Source organism: Canis lupus, chromosome 31 (assembly GCF_011100685.1).
Source record: "Canis lupus familiaris isolate Mischka breed German Shepherd chromosome 31, alternate assembly UU_Cfam_GSD_1.0, whole genome shotgun sequence".
NCBI lineage: Eukaryota > Metazoa > Chordata > Mammalia > Carnivora > Canidae > Canis > Canis lupus.
The window spans coordinates 1,104,033-1,129,388 of NC_049252.1; the positions used below are offsets into that span (position 1 = coordinate 1,104,033).

Genomic DNA, 25,356 nt, shown 5'->3' on the forward strand with positions numbered 1-25,356 from the left:
AATCACTAAGACTTAATTGTATCAAAATATTTAAAAATGTTTATCCCCTGGAAGTTCTAGAAAAGGAATCATCAGACCAAATTCATGTGAACCATCAATTCTTAGACTTACTCCATTCACAAACATCAGTCCTGTATCAACAGCTAATTCTTAGAAAAGACATTTGTTAAAATATAAGGAGCAGCTAACTAATTTTCTTTCCAGGAAAATAATAAAAATCATTCTTTTGAAAAATTACCAGGTACTTTAGCAGAAGCCAAAAATAAAATATACGGAAAAAAAGCATAACAGCAATAAATCTTTATTGGAATTTTTCTAACAAAATAATTTTTAAAAACAAAAGCCCCCACATGTAAACAAGAAAGTAAATAAAGTTAATTGGCATCATCATGTACATCCAAGAATCAACACAAGTTCTGGGTTAACATTCTGTAATCCAGGAACATGTTATGACTTATCAATGATGAGGAAACTGTTTAATGCTATCGACAGTGCAACCTCATCTTTCATCGTATGGTGGCTCAGGAATACGTAGGTGTATGCTATACGTGCCACGTGTATGCTAGTCCTAACATGCATTTATGTTGTCGATATCAGAACGAATGTGTCCATCATCGGAAGCTGGTTATACCTATCTGATCTCCTGCATGGTTTTTATGTTGACATATGCTAGAACTCATGTATTATGATGTAACTTTTTAAAACTAACCTAATCCTAAATTCTATCTCTGACTAATCTGCCATTTCATTTTTTCTCACTTCCTATACATACATTAAATACCGTAGCAACTTCACCTTAAGAAATACTGCTAATACATTAATACACATTTAGGCAGTAATTTCTGACAAAGTTGTAGTTTATTTACAAAGAAAAAAAATGTTAGTTTTTATTTTAAAATTTAGGTCAAGTATTGTCATAGTAGTGTTAAACTAAGAAGGAAGGCTTCCATTTACAGGGTTCAATATTTACATTACTGAAGATCAAAATTAAACACAGATTAAATTATACCTCATATGGAAATATTTTCTCAGTTCTTGGAAGACCAAAATACAGTCTTATTACTATAAAATGTTATTAATTCAGTGTCCATTTTTGCTAATTATATTTCATTCAATTCACTTTTACAAGCCTTACAAAAGAAAACCAGGATAATTTTTCTAAGAGGCCTTAATTTTGGTTTAAAATGTAATGCTTTTCTGTCAGTTAAAATAATTTAAAGATTTGTACAATAGGTTTGTGCTGTTTAAGGCAGGTGCCAAGTACATTTTTAAAGGTAATAAACTTACCAACTAGAATGTTCTCCCAAAGGAAAAAAAAAAGAAAAGAAAAGCTCATGACAGTTTTTAAGATAGATGTTTAAATAGCACTCTTCTTTTGGATCATTTAAAAATAATTTGGCAGCTGAACTGCCTAAGGTGATAACACATATCACTTTTACAAAGGACAAGCAACAGATACAGAATTAATGATATATTTTTAATATTTTTACAAGTCTCTTTAGTTGGTGCTAAGTGGCATTTAATGAGATTTTTTTCAGTGTAAAAACACAGAACATAAACAGTAAATAATGAATATAATTTCTCTATGCCATGCAGAAAAGAAGTCAACTTTTTACACATCATCACTCCTAAATAGTTCTAATTAAAATCCAAACTGTTCCCATTTTTGCATCCTTGTCATTCTTTGGTAAAAGACTCAAAATAGCTATGGGTTAGGAAACAACTGTTTGCTGATGGTCTTCATTTTTGCAAATAGATGTGTTTTGTAAAAGGAATCTGCACTGTGCCTGGTTTATACTAAATAACCATAAGTAAGTAAAATATTATGGTTTTTCTCACTAGTCTACTCCTAAAGCTTTGAGTTGCCGTTCAATCTCTTCATCGGAGATTGTAGCCTTTGAAGTAGAGGCAGATGGTAAGCTTCGGGCAGCTGATGGAGCTTTGGCCATCTACATTAAAGGAAAAGGAAAAAAAATGTGCATTATCAAACATTTGGAAAAGGACACAAATGGACACACCATTCCAACAGATATAAAAACATAGATCTAAGAATAAAGACTAACCTCAGTGACCAAAGTGGTAGAAATGATTTCTAACCAAAAAAGAAAAAAAAAAAAAAAAAAAAAAAAGAAGGGTCTATTCATACCTTTCCAGAGATTTCAATTCCTATCTCATCAAGAACTTGATTCACAATATCTTGGCTTTCTTCTTCATCATCAGAGCCATCAAAGATGTCATCCAGTGTGTCATTGACTTGTGGGCAAAGGCAGAAATAAAATTACAATTACTTTCAAACAGATTTCAGGTTAGATTAACATTTTTAGAAGGTGGCCCAAATCTGTGTATACATTTAAATGTTACTCAAGGGCAAACTTACGAGAACCAACAAACTACAAGTCATTTTCAAATGTGAGTGAAGTTCACTTACACATTTCTAAATTACTAAGTCTGGAGTGATTTTCATTGCCATGCAAATTATCCTCTAATAAAACTAGTCTACCCTGATTTTTAAAAATGTGTCTTTAATGAACAACAAAAAAGTTCACAGCAAAAGGCTTACAGTATTTAAATACGATTCCACAAACTGTATTCAGTGAGTTAGATAGCAGCTATTAAATCTGACAATGGAATAATATGCAAGAATCAAATATCCTGTAAGTAATAGGGAGACAGTTTACTCTTCTTAGTTAATTTTCAACTTAAATTTACATTCAACATATAGGTAGACTATTCTAACAAAGTCCGAGGTTCCATATTCTATTAAACTTGTCTAAGAAGGACATCCAATTTAACCTCGCAAAATTATTACTGCTATATCCCTCTCTTCCTCCCTTCCCTTTCCAAAATATTTATGGCAAGGCTTTTGTACAGAAGGTGGTACCACATTAGGATTATGTCTTGTTTACTTCTAAAGCAAAGTGCCTAGCATGTCGTACAAATACAATTAATGGATAGATGGAGAAAAATGAAGACTTCAGGTAGTTTACATTTAAGTACAGAAGACATTAATAACCAGATTACGGTAAATAAGAAAGGTAAATGATCATACAGAGGGAAGAGATTACACCCAAGTAGGAGGAAGTAAATGTGAGGTGGTCCTTGAAGGATGCATAGGTTTTGACCAAACAGATCAAGGGAAGAGAATGAGCAAAGAATTGGTAGAAGACAACAGGGATACACTAAAGGAAGATTAAGTTCTTCCATTGTGTTATTATTTAAGGCAAATAGATATACCTTTTTCATTAAATAATCATATTTAATATTTACCTTAATTTACCTTTAGTATCTATTATCTGGGTCAAAGAGCTTATAAGTCTAAGAAAAAAGATCTAGGAAATCATTTGGGATGCTCCAGTCCTCTCCCTGTTTCACATGTACATCCTTATTGCTTGTATCCTTAATATTATTAATAAACCTTGATACTGGTTAAGATCTCTGGTTGGTATGAGCATGATATGACAATTGATTTTTTGTGTTAGCTCAATAGCATAAATAGCATTTGGAAAGCACGAGTTAAGTTGAGACAAAAATATAGAATATCATCTCTGAAAAAATAAAACAAATGTTACGCCTTCAAGTAGAGTCTCAATTCTTCCATTCAGTACATATTCAACTTTTGTTGGAGAAAGTCATTTTACCTCTCTGAGCCTTGGTATGCTCACTGGCAAAATAAAGGGGCCTGACTTGAAAACTGTTTTTGATTTACATCTAGGGACTTTATTTTGTAGTCCGCAAGAAGTAACTAAAGGAATCTCATTGGCATCTTCAGAGATAAGTTTCTGAAAAATAATTTAGCAGTTGTAATACTCTGATGCTAGTGAAGTAATAATGGGGGTGGGAAGTCTAAGTCAAAGTCTATAAGGGGGATCCCTGGGTGGCGCAGCGGTTTGGCGCCTGCCTTTGGCCCAGGGCGCGATCCTGGAGACCCGGGATCGAATCCCACGTTGGGCTCCCGGTGCATGGAGCCTGCTTCTCCCTCTGCCTGTGTCTCTGCCTCTCTTCTCTCTCTCTCTCTGTGTGACTATCATAAATAAATAAAAAAATTAAAAAAAAAAAACAAAAACAAAAAACAAAGTCTATAAGGGACTCAATGAAGAAGCAGTCGCAAAAAAAAAATGAGAGAGACAGATGAGAAAGAACAGAGAGGTGTAATCAGGGCCTAACAAAGAATGCTTTCAGAAAAACTGTAACAAAATTAACCATATATATATTTACATATATAAAATAACTAATACATATATATAAATAAAATGTGTGTGTGTTTGTGTGCACATGCATGAATAATACAGACTTCTCAAAGATCCTGTTTCCAAAATTTGAACATGAACAAGTTCTTCAACTGGAAAAATATATATCCATTCAAATCTTGGATTTACCTTTGGATGAAAATACTAATGTTAATGTACTTTACTAGGTCACAGAAGATATGAGTAATCACCGACAATTACTATTCTTTCAGACCCATTTGCAAAGTACTAAAATACAAATGAGAACTATGATAGATATGAGTGTATGAGCTTATTGATTCTCTTTGTTATAGCTTAATGGAAAAGTTAATTCCTCTAAGATATGTTTACACCTGTGCCATCACTGGAAATCACAAAAACATGTTAGATACTATGATCATTATATAAATGACATTTCTCACAGTCATTAAAAATTCACTAATGATGTTTCAAAAAGTTGTATTTTTCAAAGATTCACAATCAAAGCTACAGAATTTTTGAACTATCAAAGATACACATACAATTTCATTAACTCCTAAAAGGAAAACATATATTCTGAAATTGAATACTTGAACAGTGTTGAGTTTAGTAATCTTGGTAATGTAATTAGATACTATTTTATAGGGGCAGCTGGGTGGCTCAGTGGTTGATCATCTGCCTTTGGGTCAGGTTGTGATCCAGGGGTCCTGGGATGGAGTCCTGCATCAGGCTCCCTATGGGGAGCCTGCTTCTCCCTCTGCCTCCCTCCTCTCTGTCTCTCATGAATGAATAAATAAAATCTTTAAACAAAACAAAACAAAAATAGATACTATTTTACACACTAAATGCCATTAAATTAAAATTCTGGCAGCTAAGCAGAGCTAAACTAGCATATCTCTCTATATAGTTGCAAAACAATTAGAAAATAACTTAGTAAAATAATGATGTCAGTTTTGAAATACCATAACATAACAATATGTTACATAACAATTCAGTGTTGACCAGGACTCTGTAAAGGGTGTCTTACTGATTAGTGGCAAAATAAAGATTGGTATAGTCTTTCTGGGAAGAATTTGGCAGTATGAACCAAAAGCCTTTAAAAAGTTTAATAAATATTCTTAAAAAGATTTAAGAAATTTAGACAAAAATAATACAGAAAAATTTATCAAAGGATTACCTAATACACTATAAATTTTAAAACAATCTTACTAACCAATGTAAGCATGGTTTAATAAATTAAGATTGAGGTTATTTACTACTGATGTTATGCAATATTACTGCTATTTAAAAAAAGACTTCAAAGAAGATTTAAGGTTCTGAGTACATGCGTATATCATACTCTTATGATTTTTAAAAGCAGGATAAGGTTCAAAATTGCACATGTAATATGATTTAACTACTAAAAGATATGGGAAAATATAGGAAAGAAGCATATAACACTAACAGTAACTATATCTGGGGGTATAATAATAGATTTTTAAAATAAACTTTGTTCCTTTGTATTCTCCTACAAATGCACTTATAGTCAAAAAGAAGAAAACTAAATATTAAATACCTCTGGGAAGGAAAAGGAAAAAATAAGAAGAAAGGAGTTCCATTATGTCTACCTCCAATAAAAATAGAGATCTCTAGTATGAAAGAATCAACACAACTCTGAAACTGCCAAATTCATACCAGGAAGTTATCGTATTCACAAGTTGTTTTTGGTCCACTTATCAATGACAAAGAACTGCTGAGGCCAATATAGCAAAGAAATATGGCATATCTTATTTTATATTTTTCCTTTCAGTAAAGCTTGATAGGATTTGAGCCTCATACTTTGCCAACATAAAAATACACTGGAGTTTATAATACAGACATCCATTCAGATGGGTGCTGTATCATTGCTTTTTTCAACATTTGTGCTTTTATGGATTAGAATATGAGGTTGCTAGTAAATAAACCTGGCTGATTCAAAGGTGAAAAAACCGTAAATTTCATTACAAGTTATTAAACTTACTCATTTCTTCAGTCATTTCCATTTTCATGTTTTCCTTCTGGAAATTCTGCATTGTTTGTAATGTCTTCTGTGGATCCATCTTCTTGTTAACTGCTTGCATTGTCTTTAAATAGATGAAAAGATTCATGTTGGCTACATAATTGTGACATTTTTACTATGAAATAACTCCAAAGAGAACATATCAAATTAGATACAGGCTTTCTAAAGATATACATCCTGCCATAATCAAACATAAGACTGTTAAGTATTCTAGAAAAAAATGAAACCATCTGCTTAACATTTATGCAATAAAGAACAGGGTGAGAAAAAAACTCATATGAACAGTAGGCAAAAAAAAAAAGTAATTAAAAAACATTGTCAACAAAAAAAATCCATTGCTATTCAAGTGAGAAAACTACATTTGCCTATTATGTGGCAAGCAGGTAATGTCTAAATTGAAAAGAATTGCAATTTAAATTTTACAAAATTTTTCATTAAGCTTTTGAGGTCTAAATTAAAAAGGAGGATACACAGCATACATACTTAACCATTAACAAATTTTTAACCACAGTTTCAAGAAATGAACATTACATAAGTTTTACAAAAAATATATGCCAAGAATTCTCTAACATTTTATATTCAAAAGTTATTTCATTAAAAGGGATTAAGGCTATCTAATATGGCCAAAACATTTTATACATATTATATATAAAATTTTTCAGTATAGGTGCCTAAGTGGCTCAGTAGGTTAAGCATTAAAAGACACCATACAATATAAAAACACATCAGTTTCAAAGATACTAAGCAGTCTTTTCTCAATCTATACAATGCTACAGCCAAAATAACCTTGGTATAACACTGGATTTTCCCCATCCCTCTCCAGCCCACACACCTCTGAAGTGGTTTTCCATTGTTCTTAGCATTAAAAGCCAAATTCCATAATTCACTATGAGACCCAACACCACTGAATTCTGCTTAACAAGCTAGTCTTACTGTGTACCACTGCCCTCTAGCCACACAGATCTTTCACTTCCTTAAATATACCATATTCTCTCTTGCCATAGGACCTATGCATATACTGTCTCACACTTGGAAAGCTCCTCTACATTTGTTTTTACTATCAACACTACAGATTTCACTATTTTCCTAGGGAAGTAGTCCCTGACATCCTTGATTAGAATAGATAACCCTCTAAAATTCTATTTCACTGTAGATGAAATTCCCTATTTACTGATGTGTATTATTTTACTTCACTTGCAACCTAAAGTACTGCTGTACCTAATACTACTAACAACAATAATAAAGTAGTAACTGCCAATATAGTCTTAATTATGTGCCAGACACTGTTCAAAGCACTTTGTGTATAACGTTTAAAGTTAAAAGACATTTATTTAAACCTGATACATCTTTTATGTACTAGTTGCCCCCATTTTCCCTGTATTAAAAATGGGAGAATGAAGGCACAGAGGGCAAATAACTTGCCAAAAGACACAAAGCTAAATGAATAGAAGTAAGATTCAAACTCAAGTAATCTGGTCCAGAATGTATGTTACTAATTGCCACACTAAACTACTTCTCAAATAGGCTGTTTTTGAAACAGATCATAGGGAGGTGCCAGGGTGATTCAGTTGGTTGAGTGTCCACCTCTTGATTTCAAGTCAGGTCATGATTTCATCAGGACCCTGGGATTGAGCCCAGGGTTGGACTCCAAGCTCAGAACAGAATCTCCTTGTCCTTCTTCTGTACCTCTTCCCACTCACTCTCTCAAATACATAAATAAAATCTGAAATAGACTGTACAGTTCAAACCCTTGCCTAGTTTTGCTTTCCACTTTATCCCCATCATTTGTTATACTTCCTACCTATAAAGTTTAAACAAATATTTGCTGAGTTAATACATTTCTTAAAAAAAAAATAAGTGAAAATTCTAGTTCAGATATCTCTATTCGATTACTTCTATATGGCAGGACCGTATTTGGTACCTTTTCCTAGCCTAATGCCTGCAAAAAAAAAAAAAAAAAAAAAAAAAATTACAAAATAAGCAGTTTTCCCCTTACTGTAATTGAAAGGTTACCCATCTCAAGTGTGTGATCAGCACATATGATCTTTTCCCAAATTAGATGTTTGGTTCTCTCCAATTGTAAAAGAACAAAGGAAAACAAAAGTTTTTGCCGTAAACTGTGTAATAGAAAATGGATCTGTAAAAGATCCACCAAGAGTTAGTTAATTGACAAAACAAAACTTGTATTGAAACTTCCTCTATTTTTTTAAAGAACATAATGTGTCACTATACTTACTGCACCAAAGATGGATAAATTCTATTTTCATGTGCTCTGTAACCTAAAACACAATTATAGTTGCTCCTCATTATTTTTGGATTCCATGTTTGTGGATCTACCTCCTCACTAAAATTTATTTGTAACCTCAAACCAATACACAGAACTTTTGTGTTCCTCTCTAGACACACAGAGAACAGCAAAAAAATGTGAGTTACCCAACATGCTTATTTCTAGCTGAGGTTGAACAAGGTGACACTCTGCCTTATTGTGGTCTACTTAGTGCCACATTTTTGTACCCTTTGTTGATTTTTCCATTTAAAATGGCCCCAACCATAGTACCAAACTGTTGTATAGTGTTCCTAAGTGCATGAAACTATGATGTGTTCCTGGAGAAAATACACGTTAACAGCTTTGATTAGGCACAAGTTCAATGTTAATGAATCAAAAGTATTTATTAACTACAGCGTCTTTCAATAGAAACACATAAAACGTTAAGTATAAGCTGGTTGACAAAAACGTTGTGACCAAAGGCTCAGAGGAACGAACCCTGTATTTCCCCTAGTAGCAATGGTTTGATATTCTCTAATTCAGTACAGCGAACTTTACAGAACATTAACTACTTCAAATAATGAGAATCAACTGTACATACCATTTTTCTAATATGAACCTCCTACTTTCTCTCCTCTGTGGCTTTCTTTTCTTTTGGTCTTCATATGCCTACTTCTTTATATTTAATACCTAGTGGTATTTTTAAGACCTAGGTCTTCTGCAAAGTCTTTCAGATCATTCAATTTAAAGATTTGTGCAGTTCATTGAAACTTAATGCAAACTGATAAATATTGTAGGTAGTTTCCCTGTTAGATATAGCTTAACCTCCCTGCTCCCTAACCTCATCCCATCCCCAAATGAACTATAAAATCTGTGAGGGCAGGGCCTTTGTCTAAAATATCTTCTTAGTCTTTAGAGTACTTCATATATATCAAGGGGGTCCATTATTTATTAAAAATGAAAAAGCTTAGGGGCGCCTGGATGGCTCAGCCAGTTAACTGTCCAACTTGATTTTGGCTGAGGTCATGATCTCAGGGTCATGAGGTCAAGCCCTGCATCAGGCTCTGTGCTGAGCATGGAGCCTACTTAAGATTCTCTCTCTCCTATTCCCTCTACCCTCCACCCCACCGCACTCTCTCTCTCTACAAAAAGCTCAGAGTCCTTTAAACTCTATAGTAAAAACATTTTTTTATATAAAGGCCAGAAGTTGGGCAGCCCCGGTGGCCCAGAGGTTTGGCGCCACCTTCGGCCTGGGGTGTGATCCTGGAGACCTGGGATCAAGTCCCACGTCAGGCTCCCTGCATGGAGCCTGCTTCTCTCCCTCTCTTTCTGCCTGTGTCTGCCTCTCTCTCTCTCAGTCCGTCATGAATGAATAAACAAAATCTTTAAAAAAAAAAAAAAAAAAGGCCAGAAGTTAAACATAAGTTCCTGATAAAAATTGATAAATCCTCCTGACAGAAATCATGTATCTCTCTGACACATGAAAATGAATCAAGAGCAAACTATTACTCAAAAGTAATCAAAACGTATAGCTTAATGAACTAAGACCAAAAATCTTCTGACAATTTAAGGGAAAAAAGTAAACAATATTTTAAGTCAGTTTAAAAAATTTAGAGGCTACACATGACCTTGGGACAATCAAAATGTCCTGAAACAAGAGATTTTACAATATAACAAATTAATAAAAAATCTATACACAACTGTAACTAATATAATAATGTAAGTTAACTATACTTAAAAAATCTAGACATAGTTATTTGGATTATGTAGTATCATAACTCCTTTTATCAAATATTTCACAGATTCTGTACCACATATACATCAGGAGGTACTTTTAAATCTGATTTGAATACTGACATTTAAATGTCTTAGATAAAATTACAAATGTATGGATATAAAGGTCCCCACTTACTTTGGCTGTAGTAGACATTGCTCCTGCCATCTTCATCTGGGAATTCATCACTTTTGTTTGTGTTGACATAGAAGTGACTTTTGAACTTACAGCAAAAGTTCTTGTTTTCTGTTTCCGTAGATGTACAAGCTGCTTGGCTAAAACTCTGCAAGCTTCTTTATTACCAATCTTAGCCATTTTCTTAATTTCTAATTCCTAAGAAAGGAAATAAAAAGCAGAGAATAAAATCATTGATAGGTAGTCCCCAGTGATTTATTTTAGAAGAAAATCAAAGACACATCATATACCTTTTTTTTTTTCCCCTGATCATGAAGAGAGGAAGAGGCAGTCATAAAGTCACAGAGATAAAGAGTAATCTGAGAGGGTAATTCATTCCACATGTTTACACGGGAAAGACAGAACTAGTACCTTCATCCACAAATACAAAGCAAAGTTTATATAAAACAATATTTACAAATAGCCCAAAAGAAAATGAAAAAGCTCAAATCAAAAGTCAGTAGGAAAAAGAAAAAAAAGAGAGAGCTGGTGGGACGGAGCAAAAAGAGCACAGTGGTAGGTTTAAAGCTAAGTGAGAAGGTTCACCTACCACCTCAGTAAAAGCAGGTTGTCATTTTAGATAAGGACATAAGCTGTGCTATATTCTGTATCAAGAAAATTTTAATTACAAAAACACAGCTAAGTAAAAGGATAGAAGATATATCCCATATAATTACTAAAATCTGAAAATCAGGAGTGGGTACATGAACAGCAGATCAAACACACAAACAAGCTTGAGAACAAGGAATATTACCAGAAATAAAAAAGGGCATTTCATAATTATAAAGGAATCAATAAAGATGTTAAAGCAACCCTATATGAGCATGTACCTAAGAACAGTGCTTCAAAATATGTGAAGCATAACTGACAGAACTGGAAAGAGAAACAAATACACAATTAGCAGGAGAAATATCAACAACTCCCCTCTGAAGGACATTGCTATAACTGTTAGAACAAGTGGACAGAGAATCTGCAATGAGACAGAGTTGCAAAAAATACTATCATCAACTTGACCTAACCAACATTTATAAAAACTTCATCACTAAAAGCAGAATACTTGTTTTTTGTAAGTGTATACTAAAAAAGAAAATCACCAAATATATTTTCCATCAGAAAACAAGACTCAGTAAATTTAAGAGGACTGAAATCATACAAATCATGCGGTTCCCTAACCACAATGAAATTAAACTGAAAATCAGTAAGGAAAAGAAAGGAATATCATAAATAAGCAGAAATTAAACAACATGGTTCTAGATAAGTCATCAGTTGAAAAAAAATCTCAGGAGAAATAAGATAATATTTTGAACTTAATAAAATGAAAATGCAACACATGAAAATGTGTGGGCTACCATTAAAATAGTTCCTAGAGGGAAATTTATCGCATTAAAGCTTTTATTAGAAAAAAGGTATCTCAAAGCTTTGAAATTGAAAAGGTAGAAAAAAGAAAAGTAAGTGGCACACTTAGTAAATACAAAGGAAAAAAAAACAACAAACAAATGAAAGAAATCTGTGTAGTAAGAAAAAAATATAGAAAATTAATGAAATCAAAAGCCCTACCCCTCTGTTTTTTTAAACAAGAGATTGATCAAATTGACAGGCCATCAGCTAGATAGATAAGGGGAATAAAGGAGACAAAGAGAACACACAAATTGCAAAGATTAGGAATGCAAAGGAGGGCATCACTTCATATCCTAAAGATGTTAAAGGATAATATGAGAATATTATGAATAATAGGTCATTACATTTTAAAATTTAGTAGACATGGACAAATCACTTGACAGATGTTCACTCTCAAAAGCTTTACTGATGAGTCCTATCAAACATTTAAAGGAAGAATACACAAAGTCTTCCAGTAAAGAAAGAGTAAGAAATATCAAATTATACTTTAAAGTCAGCCTCACTCAGATGTCAAAGCCAAATAAAGACACTGCATGAAAACATACAAATCAGTATCTTTCAACCAACACGGGTGCAAATACTCTTAACAAAATTCCAGCATACTGAGAAAAAAACATTTCAAAAAAACAGGTCATTACCAAAGGGGCTTATCCCAGGAGCAAAAGCTTGATTCAACTTTAGTGACTCAATAAATGTAATTCACTACATAACAAAGGAGAAAAACTACATAATCCGCATCTCAATAGATGCAAAAGTGAACCTCTACCCTCAGCTGGTTAACACAGTAAAACTCAATTCAATATGTTCACAGTCCTAAATGTAAGAATTAAAACTGTAATTCTTCTAGAAGAAAACTTAAGAGAAAATATTAGTGACCTTCGGTTAGGGAAAGATTTCTTGGGACACTAAAAGTACTACTCATAGAAGAAAAGAATATTGCACTTGATTAAAATAAAAATCTTCTGTTTCACAAAAAACACTATCAGGAAATTAAAAGACAAGGCCAATAACTGGAGAAAACATTTGCAAAATGTATATTTAACAACGTACTTGTATTTGAAATATGTAAAAAAAACAAAAGCTCTTAAAAGACAGGCACATGAAAAGACACTGAACATCATTAGCAATTAGCAAAATACAATTTAAAATGACAACCCACTATACACCACCAGAATGACAAAAAGACTGTCAACTCCAACTAACTATTGGCCAGGATGTGCAACAACTTTACTTTCATATATAGCTGGCAGGAAGAGAAAACATTACAGCCAGTTTGCAAAATTGTCTAGCAGTTTCTTACACAGTTAAACATACACTTACCCTATGATCCAGCAATCTCACTCCTAGGAGTATACCCAAGAGAAACCAAAACATATGTTCATACAAAGACTTCAATTCCATCTTTACAGCAACTTTATTCAAAATAGCCCAAACCTGGAAATAACCCAAATGTCCACTAGCTGGTTAACAGATAAATTGTTAAGTATCCATCTATGAAGTAAATTTTAAAAACTAATAGTGATTATATAACATCAATTAATCTCAAAATAACCGGGTTGAGTGAAGGAAGCCATGTTAAAAAAAAACAGAGTTCATATTATATGATTCTATTTATATAAAGTCTAGAAAATGTGAACTAATCTACATCAACAGATCAGTGTTTGCTGGGGAGGAGGGAATCAGGGAGGGATAGGTCAAAGACATTACATGATCTCATTCATATATGGAATTCAAGAAACAAAACAGAGGATCATTGGGGAAGAGAAGAAAAAATAAAACAACATAAAATCAGAGAGGGAGACAAACCATAAGAGACTCTTAATCAAAGGAAACAAACGGGCTGCTAGAGCAGAGGGGGGTGGGGGAATGGGGTAGCTGGGGGATGGGCATTAAGGAAGACACGTGATGTAATGACCACGGGTGTTATTCGAAACTGATGAATCACTGATCTCTACCTCTGAAACCAATAATACATTATGTTAATTGAATTTAAATAATCTTTTTTTTATAAATGGAAGCAAAAAAAAGAAAAGAAAAGAAAAGAAAAGAAAAGAAAAGAAAAGAAAAGAAAAGAAAAGAAAAGACATTACAAAGCGAGTAAGGAAATTTTTCAGGCTATGTCCGTTACCTTGATGGCCGTAATGGTTTCATGAGTTTATCCATATGCCAAAATGCATGAAATAATATACTTTAAATGTTTAGTTTACTGCATGTCGACATTACCTCAATCATGCTGTTTAAAGATTTTAAGCAACATACATTTAAAAGTATAAAAATTTTTAAGGTGGGCAAGATAATCTATTTTTTAAAAAGTACATTCATTACCACAGGCACAATGACCACTAAAATATCAAATAAGACACCAATGAGTTAATGTAATTATTTCTTGTAATTCAGGATTATTCTGCCTTTGTTTTTAACCAAGAATAAGGTAGCTGCGTTTTGAGCAGTATTTCCTCATAAGCATTCATGACTTCTACAAACTGAAGAATAATCTGATTTTATAATCAGCAGGATACACAGAATCCTGATAAAAATCATCAGAATGACACAATAAACAAAGGTAAGCAGAAAAGGCAGGAAGGCATTAAATGCCATTTCTTAGTAAATCACCACCTGCCATGTGTCTTTTTCTTAGCTAATTATTCTAACATTAATTTCTGAATTTTTTTGAAAAGTTAAACTGAAATTTAATGTTCTACTTACCAGCTGTTTTTCTTGTTTCTCTAAAGCTGCTCGATCTCTGATTATAGCTCTCTGCGTACCTCGTAATTCTCGATTCTGTTCTTTTATTACATCTAAGAGAACCACAAAAAAAACCTAAATGTATGAATTCTAAAATTTTCTTCAATACCAGTTGAAATATTAGACTTGGAGACCTTAATAAAAAAAGAAACCTTGATTTACTAGATGTTAAAATTTTTCATTCAATACACTAAAAAATTGTCAAATACTAATACTTGGATTATAAATATTAATTATATAAAGAATTACAAGATACTTACAGATATGCTATAGTCTGAGATTTAACCAAAAGTGTATATAAATCACAATAAAATATTCCTTTAGAGAACTGATAGTATGCAATGCTTTATGTGGCACATATCATGTGTGTCTCTCTCACTCTCCCTCACACACACACACACACACACACACAATTTCTCATTTCTTCCTCTGCCAGTATTAATTAAATTCCAGGAAGGAAGATAGATCATGTGTTTATTAAATCCTTTTTCTACTCTAGAGTGAAGCAGGAGACCTTATAATGAGGCAGACCTGGATTTGAATCCTCCCTCTGCCACTGGGTCATTATATGATGATATCTTGGCAAAATTATTTAATATTCTAAACTTCAGGGTTCTTATTCATAAAATAAGGATATTATTAAGGTGTAAGCAGCATACATAATGTCCTGATATACTTTTAAATTTCCACTCGATCTTAATTTTTTTTAACTTATCTCAATTCATTTGGATTCATTATGGATTCATTAGTCCCATCTTTTGAAGAATTAAAGTATTAGTCTAGGCCTGATGGACCATAAATTGGGTTAATTGTTACTAAATAGTAATTTCTTCACAAATCACAGATATGGATGGTAATTCTTGCCAAAACGGATCTCTCATTATCAGGAATCTTGCTAAGTGGTGTATACCTAGTATATAATATTCACAACAATGCTATGGGGTTGCTTTTTCTATATTCGAAGAAAATTGAGTGTTAGGAAGTTTAAATAACTTGCCCAAGGTCACAAGGTAGTAAGTAGTAATGCCAGATTTGGATCCAAGTGTTCTGTCTCCTAATCTTAGTCACTTCATTAGAGTACCTTTCCAGTCAAGAGGTAGATTTAAGAACAACTGTAACAGAGAAAATGGTCTCTTCATCAAATGGCATTGAGACAACAGAATGTCCACATGAAAAAGAATGAAACCGGACCCCTACATCACAATATACATAAAAATTAACTAGGGGCACCTGGGTGACTCAGTTGGTTAAGGTCCAACTCTTAATTGGCTCAAGTCATGATCGTGAGATTGAGTCCACACTGGGCTCCAGGCTTGGCATGGAGTCTGCTTTAAAGTCTCTCCCTTCCTCTATCCCCTTCTGCCGCTCACATGCACATGCTCTCTCTAAATAAATATATTTTTTAAAAACTAAAATAAGAATAAATATAAGAAATGAAATCATAGAATTCTTAGAAGAAAACATAAGAATAAATCTGCATGATCTGGGATTTGGCAATAAATTCTTAAAAGCATGAGCAACAAAAGAAAAATAGATAAGATGGACTACATGAAACTTAAAGGCTATGTCCCAAAGGACATTATCAATTTTTGGAAAGACATTGTACAGAAAGGGAGAAAATGTATACAAACTATATATGTGTTAATAGTCTAATATCCAGAATATTATATGGAACTACTAAAACTCAAAAACAAGACAATCTCATTAAAAATGGTTGAAGGATCTGAATAGAACTTATCCCAAGGAGATACAGCAATGGCCAATAAACACATAAAGATGCTCAACATCATTAGTCATAAGGGAAATGAGAAATACTTCACATCCACCAGAATGGCTATATTCAAAAACAAAAGTGGAAAACAACATGTGTTATTGAAGATGTGAAGATCGGTACCCTTATATTTTGCTGGTAGAAATGTAAATGGTTTCAGCCACTGTGGATAACAATTTGGTGGCTCCTCAAAAAGATAAATATAAAATGATCATATGACCCAGGAATTCCACTTCTAGGTATAAGAAGTTCTATAAAAAAAAAAAATGAAGTACTGATACTACTACATTAATAAATCTCAAAATATTATACTAAGCAAAAGAAGCCAGATATAAATGGTCACATTTTATGATTATGCTCATATGACATATGAGAAAAGATAAATCCATGAAGATAGAAAGCAGACTGGTAGTTGCCAGGGGTTGGAGGAAAAGGAGAATGCAGAGTCATTGCTTCACTTGTATAGGATTTTACTGTGAGGTGATAATGTTTTGGAAGTAGAATGGTGGTACTTCAACAGTGGTATATAACCACTAAATGCCACTAAATTGTTGTTCACTTTAAAATGGTCAATGTTATGTGGATTTTACCTCAAATAAAACAAGAGCCAACACTCATTATCCTTTTACTAATGGAACATCACAATTTATGTTCTACACATTTCTTTATATAACATATAACTTTACTGAGTCAGAATAAAAACTATATTGAGGAATAGGCACTATACTATGTGGTTCACAACAACCACAAAGGTAAGTACTATTATCTCACTTTTTTTCAAAGGAGGGAATTGATATTTGGTGAGGAAATCTGCCCAAGGAAGAAACAGTGCTAGGATTCTTGTACAGGTGGTCTGATTCCAGGGCCTCTGATTGTAACTACTATATTATGCTGTGAATGAAGCCTTTTAGACAAACAAGAAATAAAGTTATCAGAAACATAATTCTTGTAAATATAGACCTGTATTAATAAAATTATACAGGACGAAAAACATTTCAAGTCATTATATAAAGTATAACTAATCAACTACAATGACTTTCTGAATAAAAGGTAAAATAAGATGCCAGAGCTCCTCCTTACAAGACATCTATCTATTTCACCTCCTTTGCATACTATTTCTCAATGAAGTTATATTGGTGGACATCTCATGCTCAGGATTTTCTAGGGATGTCATTTTGTAAGTTCCTTAGATACAGGAAACCATATCATATGTATAAGGGAAATGGAGGGGGGCGTCTGTCTCTCCTACCACCTACTTTATTCTGGATGGGCAACACATTTCACTTAAAAAAGAGAAAGGAAATATTCCATAGACAAATATATTTAGGAAGTGTTAAAGTTTTGTTGTTGTTCTGTTTTGTTTTTTTGTTTTTTTTTTTAAGATTTTACCTATTTATTCATGAGAGACACAGAGAGAGAGAGAGGCAGAGACACAGGCAGAGGGAGAAGCAGGCTCCCTGTGGGGAGCTGAATGTGGGACTCAATCCTGGGATCCAGGATCATGCCCTGAGCTAAAGGCAGTCGCTCAACCGCTGAGCCACCCAGGCATCCCTGGATAAAATTGGGGGAAAAAAAAATGCAGTCAATTCTTAAGGGGAGGAATATATGGTAGATTATTTCCCAAAATTACTTATTTTTTAAAAGATTTGTTTATTTATTTACTTACTTAAGAGGGAAAGAGCACATGCACAAGCAGGGGGAGGAGCAGAGGGAGAGGAAGACAGACAGACTCCCCACTGAGTGGGGAGCCCAACATGGGGCTTGATCCCAGGACCCTGAGATCATGGCCTGAGCTAAAATCAAATGTCAGACGCTTAACCAGACTGAGCCACCCAAATACCTTTATATCCAAAATTTATTAATCCAAGGATCTCCTTTAAGAAATTTCTATTAACATTTCCTAGATCCAGTGTTCCATGGAGCACTGGTTGGCATGCTATTTTAAAATAACATGGTTTTTTAGTTTCCTAGGGCTGCTATAACAAATACTATAGACTGGGTAAACAACAAACTAATTTTCTCACAGATCTGGAAGCTGAACGTCCAAGATCAAGGTGTTGGCAGGTTTGGTTTTTCCTGAGGCTTCTCTCTTTAGCATGGAGACAGCTGCCTTCTTGCTGCATCTTCACATGGCCTTTTCTCTGGGTATCTCTTCCTCTTCTTTAAGGTCATCCTCTATTGGATTAGGGCCATACCCTCATAACCTCATTTAACCTCAGTTACCTCTCTACACACCCTATATCCAAATATGGTCACATTAGGGGTTAAGACTTTAACATATGAATTTTGTGGGCATACAATTCAGTCCACAGTATCTTTCCTCTGACAACTGTAGATAGACAATAAGCAGCAAAGCTCTCATTTCCCTAGCTTTAAAAGCAGTCATCAGTCATTTTTATCCTCAATACTCAACACTCCCAATTTTCTTCTTTTGAACTTAGAATGCTACTTGCCTAAGCCAATGAACTGGTATAAAAACATTAAGCACTCACCCTACTATTTCAACAGAAAGTGTTCTATATACAAAACTATGAAATTACAAATAAACTCTTGGAGTATTACTTTTCTTTAAAGATTTTATTTATTTATTCATGAGAAAGAGACAGAGAGAGAGGCAGACACACAGGCAGAGGTAGAAGCAGGCTCCATGCAGGGAGCCTGACATGGGACTCAATCCTGGGTCTCCAGGATCACTCCCTGGGCTGAAGGCGGTGCTGAACCACTGAGCCACCAGGGCTGTCCTGGAGTATGACATCTTTGTGTACTGACAACTCCCTAAACCCAACTAGTATAAAATGAAAAGGTAATACTGGGATAGTGATGAGGGTCTTCTAAAGCCATTAGAGTACAGAGGTGAAAGAGAAGCCACCATATTGACAAGTTAAATTGTGGACAGACAACTGATACAGATGCAAAGCAACTGCTGAAAGCTTTGACTACTAAGATCTAGAATTCTATCAATACATACTTTTTCATTATGAGAGTGCTATAATATATAGTAACAAGTTAATATTTGATCTTTGTCTTGAATTCCTGGCACAGAGCTCCTAAAACCCTTGGAATTTCCTTAGCGATAGGAATATCTTTTAACTCAAGAAAGGGAACCCCTAGATAGTTTTTATAGGAAGCTGGTTACTAGAAAGAACAAATGCTTGATTAGCGGGTAGGAAGTTCAGCCCCACCAACCTGACCTCAGGAGAAGGGAGTGAGGCTAAAGATTGGGCTAAAAAAACTCCTGACTAATAAGATGAGGAGAGCTTCTGGGTTGGTAAACATCCTATTAGGCATACTGGGAGGGCAGCATGCCTGAAAAGGATGAAAGCTCTGTGCTGCTTACAGCGCCCAAAACATTCCTTCCATTGGCTACTCCTAAGTAAAACACTTTCCTGAGTTTTAAGAGTTTTTCTAGCAAATTATCAAACTGTAGATAAACTTAATGGGGTTCATCTACATGAACAATGAGACAAATGTAGATGAACTAACAGCTGGTTAGTCAGAAGTACTGGTGGCAAACTGGGACCTGTGACTGCATCTAAGATGAGGACAGTCTTGTAGGACTGAGCCCTGACCCTGTGGAGTCTCTGCTAACTCTACATAGTGTTAGGACTGACTTTTTGGAGGTACCCAGTTGATGTCAGAGAACCAGAGTGCAGAAAATAGGTATAGCCATCTTTGTTGGGAAAACACATATCATGACATGAAATTTTACCAAAACATACCTTAATCAAAAGTTTTACTTCACTTTTCTTAATTTTATGTGTCACTGTATATTAAAGAAAAATAAAGAAAATTAACTACTGCATAGCCCCGTAGTTAATAGACCTATTAATATTTAAACAGTTCTAAGCTATAAAATGAGGGCATCTAATGTTGCATATTAAAATACAGTCATAATACTTTAAAACATATTACGGTAAGTAAGAAAAGATAGTAAAACATTTTCTTCATATGAGATGATAGGTATATCCTATAAAACAAATTATTGTTTGTTTCAACCTTATTTTCCATTATATTCATTTTTTGGTAGGTTTGATTTCCTTCCAAGATTACAAGCTCTTTAAGAGCAAGGAGAAAGTATTTTATTTATCTATTTGTATTCCCACTACACTTCATGCCAACCATTACCCCAATATAGTATACTTAGCCATGATCTACGGGAGTACAAACATATATTGAAATGTAAAAGAAATGCTTAATAGACATAGTCAATACATTTCTTTAAAATATATAATAAACTGTATCGGTTACCAAGCAAGATGGTTGATAATTTAATAATAACAGAACCTGAGCTATGATAAATCTCTTTATACAGTGGAAAAATAGAGCACTGAAATAGCCAAATAGCCAAATAGCCCTTACAATTTTCTGCTTTCCCCCTTTTTTTCATTCCGAGCCAACACAAGGACAGAAACATATACTGGGTATTGCAGACATCTAGGACATAAAGTGCTCGGCTCCTGTCCCTGCAAAAGGATATGCCCAAATTTTTATATTCCAGCATTTCATCTACCTTGTGGGGCTGCTGAGAAGCACAGGTGGCAATAAAAAACATTCGCATTGTGAAAATGGCAATGGTAGCATGACTGTGACTGTGACTGTGGTATGTTCTCTTTGGTACCACTCCCTGAAGGAAAATGGGTCTGGAGGCCACCCCAACCACTACCCTCTTTCTCATCCATACCCAGCACAACACTTAAAGAAGGCCACCCAAGCCAGCTCCACTGTAGGCATTAAAAAGCTATTCAAGCCTTTTGGGCTCTTTTTACTGAATGAAATACACATGTGTGCACTAGTGACTGAAGACTTAAATTCTGGATTTCAGAAGTTACAGACAGAAAAAGCCATTCTGCTTTCCTTGGTTCTGAATCAGTAAGGTCTATCTGCCTGGGGGGGGGGGGGGGGGGGGGGGGGGGGGGGGAGTAAGTAACAAAACAAAAGGGACCTCCATGTGGTCCAACCTAGCTTACTAGAATCTCAACTGGGGTTTGAGGTGAGGCCCCAACTTGAATTATGGCTGTCCTTCTAGACCTTGCTTATTTACATACAATTTGAACATTTGAGGATTAAAGCAAAAAGTAATTATCAACTCTAAATACAGGCATTCATTAATTTGTGAGTTATATTTTAAATGTATTTAAATTAAAGTGCCTTTCTTCTTGGGGAAAGGAGGTGGCCTGTCTCAAGGGTAGTTCAGGATCATTGCCCCAGGAGCCCTGAGGCACAACATGCAAATGGTACCACTCAGTGGGATTCCAGCTGGTCTACTTGACAACATCCACTCTACCATATACTGGGTTTTGTGCTTTTACCATAAGGTCAGGACAGAAATTTTAATCTAATACAGCATATTTTCTGCTTTTAAATGTACTTCTTTAAAGGAAAAAACAATCATTTTGGTTCATGCAGTTTTACTGCCTATCAGTTGTCCTAAATCTGCTCACTACATGGATTGAAATAGGAGCACAGAAGAAATAAAGCACATCCTGCCTTACCATTTTTATTAACTTGCTCTGGAGAGCAAGACCTGAGAAGGCAGGGAGCTTCTACTTTAGATTTCATCTGCAATCTCCACAGCAACTGTGAGTGGAAGTAGTGAGTCTGCAGCCCTGGTTTAGCAGGAGAAAGGTATTAGATAATTAGATACATCCTGACCCTTACTGAATAGAACGGGGATTGTGGTGGAGCTTACAATAACCAGGATAGGAGTCCTGGCTCTGGGAGAATGCACCACCTTCTTCGGGGGATGGGGAGAAAAAAAAACTACAAAATGGTACAAACTCAAGAATTAGGGGATAAAACAGGGATGTTTATGGTCAGTTTCTAGGAAATGCTGGCTCTGGGAACCAAATTTACTGAGAGGCAGAAGGACAATGACAATGAGAGAACACCTAGTGGAGGAATTAAAATTTGATATGCAAGCAAATCTCTTTTTTTTCAGGCTTTGGAAATTTTGTATCAACAGATGAGGGAGGAATAATATTAGCTTAATTAACCAGTTTTGACACATGGTAAAGAAAAAATAAGAACAAAAAATAAACAAAAAACAACAACGGGAAACAGGGCTGTGGAGGATTGTGCCAACACATTTCTTTTACATATGGTCCTGGGAGCCAAGGATCCATTTAAAAACTAGTCTGAAGTTGAGAAACTCAGCAGGACTTTCCTGGAAGGAACAGGTGGAATACTAAAGAGAAAACAGGAGAGGCTAGTCTAGCCCTATGGTGGCATAAAAGGAATGCTTTCCTCCCCTGCCCCCACCACCAAGTAAAGTCTCAAGTCACTCAAATCCTGAGAAATTCATTCAGATTAACTTATTACTAGTAAAATATCAGTGTTTCCAAGAGCTGAAGGAAGGTCTTCACATGGACTACGTACAAATAGATCTTCAGGTCTCATTTGGTCCTCAAAGACCCAGGCTTTGTACCAACATCAGTAACAGCTTCGGTTCAGAAAACTGTGAAAGAGTATTTTCTTGCTTTAGATGGGAGGGAACAAGAGGCAAAGCTCCTATGAAAGGAAAGTTTCACAGACCTGTGGACTTGAAGGTGCAAAACAGCAGCATGAAAAGAAATACCAGTCTCTGGAGTTATGCTAGGGATGCAGAGAAAGGGGAGACATTTTCCTATGAAATATCTATACTAGAAGTAGGGAGAATTTCACTCAGAAAAATGCTCAAAGAGTACTACAGTTCTGAATCCCATGTTCAATTATTTTTCTTTGGTGTGCCAAGAATGTAGGGGGCAAACAGCAAGAAAAATTTGAGTTTTTAAATATCCACAATAACAAGCACTAAGGAAACCCACAGCATCCTAGGAAAGACCTAGGTATTACAGGTAGTACCAGAAGGTTGTATCTCAGTTGGAAGAAAGCAGAAAAGTTCTGGAGGGGATTCAGTTTAAATAGATGGTATTTTTTTTTAAAGATTCTATTTATTTATTCATGAGAGACACAGAGAGAGAGAGAGAGAGAGAGAGGGGACAGGCAGAGGGAGAAGGAGGCTCCATGCAGGGAGCCTGACGTGGGACTCGATCCCGGGTCTCCAGGATCACGCCCTGGGCTGAAGGCAGCTCTAAACCGCTGAACCACCTGGGCTTCCCATATAGATAGTATTTTATCCTTTCTTAAGGATAATTATAAAACAATATAAACAAATGTGTCAACCTACCTTTTGACAGGAGATTTATTCCAAGTTAGTCAAAACTTCACAGATTCTGAACTCCGACTAATAGCATACATGGATACAATCCCCAGTAAGGCAAAAACCAAGAACCTTGCTCTTATGCCAGTAAGGCTCCTCAAATTATGTCTAAGCTTGCAAGTGGGTGGCAATGATATATGGATGTAGTTTATAAACAGCTCTGGATATGGAAACTACTTTTGGTTAACAAGTGCTATTATTTTGAAATTTTGTTTCTAAATTATAAATCAATGCAGAGATACTTTCACGAATCCTAAAGAGACTGCTACCTTGCATAAACAGAATATAGGAAAAACTTAGAACAGACATAGTCCAACTTTGGAAGTATACAAGGATCTACTTTAGTTCCAGTGAATGCAAGTCAGGAAACAGAGCCTAAAAAAATTACAATACAGGAGCGAGATCCTTAAGCAATTTGAGATTGCATCAGAGAAGAAAAACACCTGACATAGTGCAGGTTAGCCAGCAGAAGGAAAAAGAGGATTCTATGCATAAAGATATCACAAGCAAAAATACGTCAGAGAGACAAAAGACCATGGTATGTACTGATGAATATAAAAACAATACTGCTGGACAGTAAAATGTTCAGAGACATGACAAGAAAGTCAAGGATCAGATCATGGAGGGCCATATATGCCTTATTAAAGAGCTCTCACGGATTCTGTTGGTATCATGGATATAATAAAGGGATTTAAACTGAGGACCAGCATAGTCTGATTTGGGTTTCAGGTAGATCAAATCACAAGGCAACTCTGTAGATGAACAGTTTAAGGGCTATGAAACTATAGGGGGAAAAGAAAGGCAGAAAGATGATGTAATAATAGAGTGCAAGGTAAATGGGATCTGAATTAGAGCAGGAGTTGCAGGCTCACAGTCAAAAATTATGTGTGCCAAATACGTAAGAGGCAAAAGGAGCAAAACTTGGTAATTAATTAAAGGTAGGAGACAAAATAAAGACCTGCCAACACTGGAACAGGAGACTCAGGAAAGGAACTAACTTAAGGAGATGGTGATGAATTCTGTTTGGAATCTCCATTTGGGGTACTTTGGGACTTCTAGGTAGAGATACTCAGCAAGTCAGGTCTGAAACTCAGAAGAAACTAGAAACACAAATTTGGTATCTATCAGCATTTAGGTAGTAACCACAATAATAAGACTTTGGGTAAGATCATGCAGGGAGAGACTGTACAGTTAGAAAGGTGGTAGCCCAACATGGAACCAAGAACACTACCATTTAAGGAGCAAGGGGGAAAAAAGGGGAAGGAAGGGAGGGAGGAAAAGAGGAAGGAAAAAAAGAAAAGATGAATCTGAAAGGAGAAAGTAAAAAGAGTGGTCAGAGAATATATTACAGAGTTTCATGGAAGCCAAAAGAGAATTTCAATAAAGAAATTATTAGGATCAAATGCAAAACATAGGCCCAAGAAATGATCACTAAAAAATGGCCATTTTGGCAATCTAGGAGTCACTGATGATCTTAGCAAGATCTCATTACTTAAGATGTAAAGCAAACTGCTGTAGAATTGGGGGGTGGTCTGAGAAATAAAGGGGGAAGGAATAGAAGACAACACTACTCCTTTAAGAAGTTTACACGAAGAGCAAAAAGACTGGACAATACTTCCTAAGAAACCCTTGGGTCAGTGGAGAGTCAGAAAAAGGAGGTTTTTTTTTTTTTTTTTTCTTCCAGTTCTACCACTATGCGAAATTAAAGCTCTACCACTGATTCCAAGAGGAAAATAGCTTGGCTCACAGACAAACAGTTACCAAGGTTGGGAATTCCATATACTAGA

The 25,356-nt window shown here is 35.0% G+C and overlaps 1 protein-coding gene and 1 long non-coding RNA gene across 2 annotated transcripts in view; both read right to left on the reverse strand.

The window, feature by feature from the left end:
* Positions 1 to 285: 285 nt before the first annotated feature.
* Positions 286 to 25,356, reverse strand: part of CHMP2B (charged multivesicular body protein 2B) — a 28,341-nt gene continuing 3,270 nt past the window's right edge. Inside the window, exons 2-6 of the mRNA XM_038581183.1 lie at positions 14,562 to 14,653; positions 10,422 to 10,616; positions 6,205 to 6,307; positions 2,147 to 2,253; positions 286 to 1,949 (exon numbers count right to left, since the gene is read on the reverse strand). Coding sequence (XP_038437111.1) covers positions 1,839 to 1,949; positions 2,147 to 2,253; positions 6,205 to 6,307; positions 10,422 to 10,616; positions 14,562 to 14,653 — 608 coding nt within the window. The 3' untranslated portion in view covers positions 286 to 1,838. The remainder of the gene's footprint in view (positions 1,950 to 2,146; positions 2,254 to 6,204; positions 6,308 to 10,421; positions 10,617 to 14,561; positions 14,654 to 25,356) is intronic.
* Positions 14,662 to 23,321, reverse strand: LOC111093453. The gene is made up of 3 exons (XR_005382043.1): positions 21,864 to 23,321; positions 20,091 to 20,134; positions 14,662 to 15,712 (listed from the first exon to the last, which is right to left on the reverse strand). It is a non-coding gene; the product is annotated as an uncharacterized LOC111093453 (long non-coding RNA).